This window comes from Ixodes scapularis, unplaced genomic scaffold (genome assembly GCF_016920785.2).
Source record: "Ixodes scapularis isolate PalLabHiFi unplaced genomic scaffold, ASM1692078v2 PGA_scaffold0__279_contigs__length_252992795, whole genome shotgun sequence".
Taxonomy (NCBI): domain Eukaryota; kingdom Metazoa; phylum Arthropoda; class Arachnida; order Ixodida; family Ixodidae; genus Ixodes; species Ixodes scapularis.
Window position 1 is genome coordinate 127,654,609 of NW_024609835.1, and position 9,334 is coordinate 127,663,942.

At 42.4% G+C, this 9,334-nt stretch overlaps 1 protein-coding gene across 1 annotated transcript in view; it reads left to right on the forward strand.

Moving 5' to 3' along the window:
* The window catches only part of LOC8052446 (glycerol-3-phosphate dehydrogenase [NAD(+)], cytoplasmic), a 37,944-nt gene extending 31,232 nt beyond the window's left edge, over window positions 1–6,712 (forward strand). Inside the window, exons 8-9 of the mRNA XM_029993338.3 lie at window positions 14–106; window positions 5,786–6,712. Coding sequence (XP_029849198.2) covers window positions 14–106; window positions 5,786–5,819 — 127 coding nt within the window. The 3' untranslated portion in view covers window positions 5,820–6,712. The remainder of the gene's footprint in view (window positions 1–13; window positions 107–5,785) is intronic.
* Window positions 6,713–9,334: the final 2,622 nt, after the last annotated feature.

Below are 9,334 nucleotides of genomic sequence, written 5' to 3' on the forward strand. Positions count from 1 at the left end.
CTTTCTGTTGCAGGTTCCCTTTGTTTGTTGCCATTCACCGAATATGCAGTCACGAGATCGCACCCAGCGAGATGATACAGTGCATCAAGAATCACCCAGAACACATGTAAATATGCCCAGCCCACCCCCTGCCGACACTCACGTCCTCTTCACGCCTTGTTAGGCAAAATTGGGAACTTTCTAGTCTGCAGAGCAACTAGTCACCCTCCTGTCCCCAGCGACGGTTGTTGTCTCACTTTTGGCAGCATTTTGATGCTAGAGCGATCCATATCGTTTGTCGTAGGATAGGGACGTACCCTTTCAGTTTACAAACCGTTGTACGGAATGTTATCCCGGAGACAGCTTTGTTTGGACAACCCTTAGCATAATTTTTGGTGTCCCGCAGTTCTTGCGTCTACCGAGCATAAAATTTTCTTTGATACTGACGATGAAATAGGTTTATTGTCCTCATTACAGTTGCTGTTGTTTCTCTGCAAATTAGGCCTGTGATAGGCAAATATGAGTATTTTTTTGGAAAACACGCCCACTCTGTTACTGCAGTCTGTTGAAGCGATGAAACGAGAACTGTGACAGCTAAAAATGCGAAGGGGTGCTGCTAGCTAGACAACGATGCAAATGATTGCGTATCTATGTTGCTTGTTTTCTTGATGCTGCGACACATTTTTTTTAATGAAGTGCTTACACTCAGATTGTAAGACACCCTCCAATTTGTATTTTCGTTAGGCAATAAATTGTGGTATAATTAATCTGAACGCATGCAATAATTAGTCCACAGATATGCAGCAATTTTATTTTCTATCACTACAGCTACAATACTTAGTATGAGGTTACTGAATTGCATACAATTACAGTTGGTGACAGAGCCAGGGCCCGGTAGATGCTCCACGCCCAGAGCACGCTCTTTGCCTTTTGCCAAGTCTTGGCTGTACGTGAGGCAGAGGGTCATCAAAGGCAGAAAGCTCGTGTCTCAGGCAGAGCGTCTATTACTGGGTTATTAGCCTGTCACCGACTGTAGATAGATGCGAGTGTTGCTACACTTTAAAGTGTCCTTGTGATAGAAAGACTACTTGTCATGCTCTGGATGCTCATTAAAGTGGCTTCTTTCCACTGCTATTGCTTTTTAAAGTTATTCTCTGGACCGTCAAATGCTGCACTTTATGCTGGCTTTCTTCTCTACCTTTGTGCTTGCCTTCTTTTCTGCTTTTGGCTTATTGCTCACTGTTATTACGCAAACAAAGCATATCTTGACAATCATACCTTGTTGCACCACGGGTGTCATGACCTAGGAATAATGATATGCTCCCTTCGGGGTGCTTCCTGAATTCTATACTTGCATGTTTTGCTGGGCACGCATAAAGAAGTGGCTTGCTTGCAAAACGCTGCTGTCCTGTTTTCCTTTTGTTGGCACTCACTATTTCTTGGCCAGAACTTGCCAGAAAGTATTCTGTGATCATTACCATGGGTGTCTTTGCATGTGCACATTGTTGATGTTTGTAAACATTCCCCGTCTTTATTTTGTTTCCTCATTATTCTTTTTGTTTCTCAAAATAATCTTTCCAGTTCTGCAAATGGGCTTTTTTGCACAGACAAGCGACACTTAACGCAAACAAAGGACCACCATTTTTTTTTGTCTTGGAATTTAAGAGTTGTCATCACAACTATTACCGTAATGTGGTGGAAGGTGCTCATTTCAGACCATAACCTAAGCGGTGAAATTGGTGCTCCCGAATAACTTTTCTTAGTAAAATGCAAAGAGAGCGCCAAGGTTGTATCCCGCAGTGTACATTGAAGGGATGCATGCTTTGGTTGTTAACCTATTCCCTTCTAAAACAGCTACTTATATAAGTGCTAATCTCAAAGAAAATATTTGTTGATGTTAAGATTGAGTTAGGAGGCACCAGCACCCCATTATCCTAAGAAACATGAAGTTAGAGCTACCATTCTTTTGTACTACCTTGCTGCGAGGTTATGGCAGTAAGCAAACTAGCATTTGTGTTTGTTTGAGCTTTACATAACTCTCCAATATTTGCAAGCAAAAACATTTTACTTGTTTTGTTGAGTGCCGCCAAAGCGATGGAGTGGTGGTAAGGCACTCATTTTTTTTTTTACCATAAGAGCATACATTATGCACCTCAAAATATCTCTACCCCTAATTATATTTTGTTCTTTGAAAGACCTAAGAACACTTGTATTGCTGAGTGCACACATTTTGTTTCCATTTCTGGATATGGATGCAATTGTACATTTATGGATGCAATTGTACACTGAATTGCATCCAGTGTACAATGACATATTGACTACAAGGACAGCATCAGACCTTGCAGAGCAATAGGCTGGTTTGCACATTTGTGTTTTAAGAGTGATTGGGTGTGTTTAACTCGTTTGTAACAGCTTATGATGAGAAAACATGCACGCGGACATTCTATGAGGCAGCAATGGAACACTTCCCATCCACTGATATACTTTCAAATTTTGTGCGGGTCATTCCAATTTACTTATATATTTTCAAATTTTGTATGGGTCATTCTTTTATTATGAATTCAAAATGATTCTGACGATGTTGTAAGAGACCATTTCTCATAAGTAGTGCATAGCTTTTATCTCGGATATATTCCAAAATTTTCAGTCTATATATGAATGAATGAAGATTTTTATTGATGGAAAAGGAAGGAAGTTACGCTAGGATCCCTATCATTTGGTGAAAATGTATTTCGTAGACAACTTTTTGTGGACATGTGCTCCATGGACACTCAATTCCTCGACACTATGTTTCATGGAAGCTTGTTTCGCGGAAGCGAAGCTCATTCCTTGGACACATGCCATTGCGACATTTCATGTACAACAAATACTTTTTTTCCTCTACTAAACCGCTAAATGCTAGTGCGTGATTTACTGAGGCGTGTTTACCCAAGCCTTGGCCCCTCCCCTCCAGGCGAGAAACAAAGTTTGTTGCGAAAACAGCAGGATTGCGTTCAACGATAATTCTCAAGATCTGTCAGTGAGGTGTCGTTCGACAAACTGATTGCCGCCAGTTGCGCTATGGCATGGCCTGACAAGAAAAGAAAACTTTAAACATTTTACTGAGGTTCGGTATCTCTAGATAGGAGACTACAGACTTTAGCAGTTGGAGTTTACTTTCTTTATCACACAAAGGCTCTATCGATACTTGTACTAGTATATCTTTTGGCTTGTCTCAGGGGTTTAGAGTTGCAAGTGTTTCATCCCTTTCTGAAGCATTTACAGTACCATAGAAAATGGTCCTGTTTGGATGGTGTCCCTTCTCTGCAGAAAGTATGTTCTGGTAATTCTGGCGAGAATTCTGGATCTCGTCAAATCTTTTTTCATGTCTCCCATCGGAAGTTTTGCAGCAGGCGCAACGTTCTTGTCCACACTTAATCGCAAATGTGTGAACCAGCCGTGATGCCGGGGGGGAAGAAGCTCTACTGGTGCAGACTAACTAAACAACTGTTTAATGTATGTGCCATACTGACCATCACTCATGACCACTCTGAATGCTCACTGGAATGCTCAAAATTCTGCTTTTAAATCAAAGTAATTTGCAGCTGTCAAGCTACAATTGCAGAAGGCTTTAAGAAAAGAATTACTACTACCAAGACCAATCGCGAAGGGTCAGAAAATTATGTTTTAATTATTTTATTCGGTATAAATAACCTTGAGAAACGGTGGAGTGCCTCTTTAAATGAAGCTAGAGACTTGCGTTAGATCTTCACTGCGGATGATGCGGTACACTGTCGTGGAAGACAGAAGCGCGTGGCTTAGGCACCAGCAGGCTGGTTGGACCCCAAGGAAAATGGCTTTTAAGATGAAAATGCCCGCATTTGGCCTTTTTGCAGACTGGTAAAACATTTACTTCGTTGTACAAACTTGACCTGTTTGCATACTCTTGATGTACTTGATATTTTACTAGAGCTATAGCTACTACTAGGTATGATATCTTTCAAGCCACAATCGTCTCAGTTTTTGTTATTTTGAAGGATTCATCCATTTTCCTCCCAGCTTGCTATCAGCCGAGTTCTTACCATGTGCTATTGAGTGAATTTTATAAATACGAGGGGCATTCAAGTTGCAAGGTTTTCCCTTTTTTCTCTCGATTGTAAGTGGCTGTAGGCATGAGGAGTGTCTTAAAATATGTGGAGTAATGTTGATAATGAGTGCGAGGCACAGTAATACCGTATTTACCCGCACAATGAACGCACTCGCGTAATGAACGCACCCCCAAAGTCGGCTCTCAAAATTTCGACTTTTTTTTTTTTTTTTTTTTTTTTCACTTGCGCATTAAACGCACCCCCAACTCGGACGTCAAAATTTTGACCCCCTCCCCCCACGGAAGCAAGAAAAAAAAAAACGGGAGAGCTTTTCTTTTTTTTTTTGTGCACAGCGCAGTCTAGACTTTGGGGTCGCGCGCCGCGCGCAAGGAGGTAAGAAAGAAGCGGAGAAGCCCTCTAAGGCTTAGAGGGCTTAGAGTCTAAGCAAACAAAACGGCTTGCGAAAGGCGGCACAAAAAAACAGGGAACTAAGGAAAAAAAAAAAACAAAGGAGCTTTTTTTTTTTTTCTTTTTTGCACAGCGCAGTTTGGTTAAGGGGGCCGCGCGCAAGAAGGTAATAAAGAGAAGCGGAGAAGCCCTCTAAGCAAACGAAACAACTTGGGAAAGACAGCAAAAAAAAAAATTTCAAAATTAAAAAAAAAATTTTTTTGTTTGTTTTTTACAGCGCAGTTTGGTTACCGGGGCGGGGGGAGGGGGGAGGGGAGATAAGAATTTACGTCGATTTTTCAGTATAAAAGGTCCCTTCATTATGCCGAGTAAATACGGTATTGTTAAAATCATGAGAGGCTTGTCCCGTCTGGTCTCGCCCTTGCTTCAGACACTAAAACTTGTGAAGTTCATCTTGAGAGAATGGCGTGCTGATTGTTTTCTGCACCTGCATGGGATCAGGCAAATTTGTCCCATGATAATGGCACAAATGGTGGTTTCATTTTGTTAGTTATCACACGTAATGGGTGACGAACGCAGCTTTTCAATCCCTAGATCAAACGCCAGTTGCAGCTATCCAAACACTGCGACTCTCACCACTGAAAAACTTTCGCACTACCATCAATGTGGAGGAAATTGTTATGAACATATTCTGGGATAGTGAAGGCGTCGTCCTCATCAGCTGCATACCAAAGGGAACAATGGTGACTGCTGCATCCCTTGTTGGCGTTATTGACGAAACATTTCTTCCCACATTGGAGAAAACTGACTGGAAAAGATTGCAGTTGTGATCTTCCATCGCAGCAATGCTTCGGCTCTTCGGGCAAGATGTTTTAAAAGCTTCTCTCTATGAGAACACCTTTGAACTGGTTCTTCAGGCTCCCTGATCCCGTGACGTGTTCAGTTATTTTCGGCTGTTTTTGACCGTGAAGGCCACTCTCTGTGGTAGAGCATCTAGCATTTTCAAGGCACTCTGCTGTTGCCTCGGCAGTTTCCCAGTGGTCTGGACAGACCCCCAAGGAAGCCTTTGCAGCAGCCGTGTCGTTGTAGCGTCGACATTGCAAAAAACCATATAGGACTACAAGAGACATGACAATGTTTCTGCTGCTTGTTACAACTGCTTGATAGTTATTTATGAATTATCATAAATTAGGAGACCTTAAAACTTGAATGCCTCTTGTAGAACCATGATCGATGGAGAAACTCTTTGGAGGACTCCTACGACTGGGTCTTGGTTAAACTCCTTGGCGATGCTTGACACTAACATGGGACTGAATAAACTTTACTTCCAGGAATCCTGAGCGTGACATCGCGTCCAACCTTTAAGTCCCCCGTTGAGAAACCTAGCCCGGCTGCGAGAAGCCTCGCACTGAAAGGCCATGTGGTGCGCAGCTTCTCAATACTCGCTACAAGACATTGCTTTTGCTAAGAGTTTTTATATTTCCACATCAAAATGTTCTTTTGTAGCCTACCATGGCATTGTACCATCATTTGCACATCTCGAGGTTTATCTGTTCAGGAGTTGGTCCACTTTTGTCCGTGTGCGGGGTCGCTCGACCAGGTGTGCATGCAGCCTCCAAACTTGGTCCGGCTTGTTTTTGAATCGACAGGTGGGGACCACTCTCATCTGAACAAAGATGTAATGGGAGTTGCACGGTAATGTTTGATTTTAGAGGCAATTCCCATGTGCCAAAGTACAGTTAAGATACCTCGCAGGCCTTTGAGAGAGTACTTTTTTCTTTGGTACTTATTTAGGAGAGTGTATGTTTTAGGTTGATTTTAGCTCGAGATAATTTCAATTTACCTTGAAAGTCCGGACTTGCAGTAAAGGCATACTAAATTGAGTAGTTTACTGCAAGGCCCTTGTCAGCTATACTGAGGGAGTGGTGACAGAGGGCGTGCGGTATCCACCTCGTGCCATGAAACTGACAGTCTCAAAGCTTAAAGTCGCGGTGCGGTACCTTTGGAGATGAGGGTTTACATTGTGCAAGCAACTTTTAGGCTATTTTCACCATTTATATGCCTCCGAAAGATTGAAGGTGCTTGTTAATGTAGTGCTTAGTTTTGGCATGCCTTCACTAACCATTTTCAGGTTATCAAGGGGCATTAGAACCTACTCATGTTTTGTTATTGTGTACTTGGCTGTGCATGAATGACACTGTTGTAGATTTATGCTTGTTATGAGTGGTTTGGTGCCTCTGGTACTTGTTTTTTTTTTTGTTGTTGTTAAAATAGGCTTTGTTTTTGTGCAAGGGAGAACTTTTAGTTGTTTTTGGTGACATGCAGCAAGCGAAAACATTACGCATGATAACAGTAGAACCTCATTGATGCATCCTCGGTCTATATGTTTTCCCGACTAGTATAATCACAATTGCCAGTCCAAATGGAACACCTGGGGGTATATGTACCGATTTCCTGTTAATTGCCTTTGCCTTCCCGGCTGTTGAGTCCAGAAACTGTCGTCTGACATGACCGGCACGACGCATTGGGGCACTTGGCCGTGGCTGCCCTCTTTAATTTTGCTCCAGCCGACAGATTTACCTACCCGGTAAGTGTAAGCAAATCTGGGAGCTGGCGAAGGCCAGCTCCCAGATTTGCTTACACTGCATCGATCCCTACACTGCATCGATCCTTACGTGGATCGATGCAGCGTTTACCCAGCCTCAGAGTCCCCCGCCCCCCCCCCTCTCTCTCTCTCTCTCTCTCTCTCTCTCTCTCTCTCTCTCTCTCTCCCCCCCCCCCCCCCCCCGTAAACCAGGCAATGTGTCATTCATGTAAATGTGCCAATGAGTGTGCCGAAATCGAACCTGCTGACTTAGTCCACAAGATTTTCCGAATACGCACCCTGCGGTCATGCTTCACTGTTTTGCACCGGTGTGCCAGGAGCAGCAACTGACACGGGGAGCGTTTGGGCTATCTCAATCTCAATCAGTTCGAACATTTTTCTAATTTTTTGCCTCGCATTCTTTGGTTATGATTATATATCGACCCTTAATTTGAAATAACAGTTCTGAAATAAAGGTAATCCAGTATTTGAATAAATCTAATAGTCCTCCTTGGCCATAAAATTCCCCATTTAATAAATCGCTGTGCAAGTCTCATCTATTGGACCTCAGAAGCAGCATTAATTGTAGGGATGCCGCGAACTTTTTTCGAATCGAAGTTTCGATGATCGAATCAAGTGGTTCGAAAGGTTCGAAAGATTTCGATTTTTCGAATTGTCTATATCGTAAAATTCGACGGAGGTCGAATTTTCGAACTTGTTAAGCTAAGAAGTTCGACGCTTTTCGAACCGTCGAACTTATTACGCTAAAATATTCGATCTTTTTCGAACTTTCGAATTTATTGTGCTGCAAGGTTCGATGCTTGTCGAACTTTCGAACTTGACTGACCAAAAAATTCGATGAATTTCGAACTTTCGAACTTATTTATCAAGAGAATTCGAAAAGTTTCGACCTTTCGAATTCTGAAAAGTCAGAAGTTCGACGAATTTCGAACTTTTAGGGTAAAAGTTCGACGTTCGTCGAACTTCGAAAGACCGGCGGACGGTTTCATTTGATTTCAAGTAGTGGGGTACATTCGTAATTTTTTTTCTCGAACTTTTACACGCGGTGCTGCGTTCCTTACGAAAGACAATGTCGTTTATTTCAATGTTCTGGCATGCTTAGGTTTAAAGAAATAAATCCCCGAAGGGGCGAGGAAGGACGACGGGTTTTTGACGATTATCGTTTGTGCCAGATTTGAAGCACGCTGCAGCCGGAGCTATTCATGGTAGATAAGTTATACTTTTTTTAAGAATGATCTATGTATAGCCTAGGTAAGTGCCGTCTTAAGATGTGATTATTGTTATTCAACGTGAGTTTCGAAGAAATGTCCAAACATGTATCTGCATGCAATTATGACTTAAACTTGATATTTATTTTCGTCTAAGTTGTTTGAGGTATCGCATTTAAATTAACACCACAGACAGTACATATCATTGCCATCTGCAGAAAACAAAATGATATATTTATTGTTTTTTCACGTTAAGGAATAAATTAACTCATGGGAGAAGATTTCTAGTAGTGTTCAAGTTCAGCACGTCATTAAAAGAAAACTTTTTTTTTTTTTCGCTTCACGTTCCTCGGACGTGTTTCTTTTAGCCTGTACACATTTTGGTAAAAGAAACTTGTTTCGAAGTTCTGAACCTCTGAATATGCAAGAATAGAACACTTCCGACGAATTCTTGATAGTTTTTTTTTTTTCTCCTGCTTTTTATTTCCGCATTTATTCTTTTTTTTTTTTTTTTTGTTACTATCGGCACAGGTGTTTAGGTCGAAAAGACAGCTTTGAACTTCCGAACCACTAAGCATGTGACGAGCAGTGCCTTCTGACAACGAGTTTCTAACAATGACCATCTACGCAACCTTTTATGCAGTGAAGAGCGACATTAGCTATACATATGCATAAATAATTTCAGATTAAAATAAGCTCGACCACGCCCTCTTTCCCCGTATTGTTTTCTTTAACAGTCCGAAATACCTGCAAGGGGGAGAAGGAGGCTGAAGCCCCTCCCCCCCCCCTGTCCCCCCCCCCCCCCCCCCCCCCCCCGCTACCCTCTTTCCCCCCGTTTTTCCTCTTCCGACGCCACTTTTATGGTAGAACGCTCCTCGACCTCGAGTTGTGTCGGCTTTAGTGCTTTTTGCGAGGCGATTCCTCCGTCCCAGAAAATAAACCTCCAGGACAATTATAAACTTCACCGGATCGGATTACTACCAGCGTGCAAGGGGTGGCGAGCTAGTTTGCCAGGTCGCTTCAAGGTTTTTCTGAGCCTCAACCTCCTGCTCGCCCCTGGCCGTTTC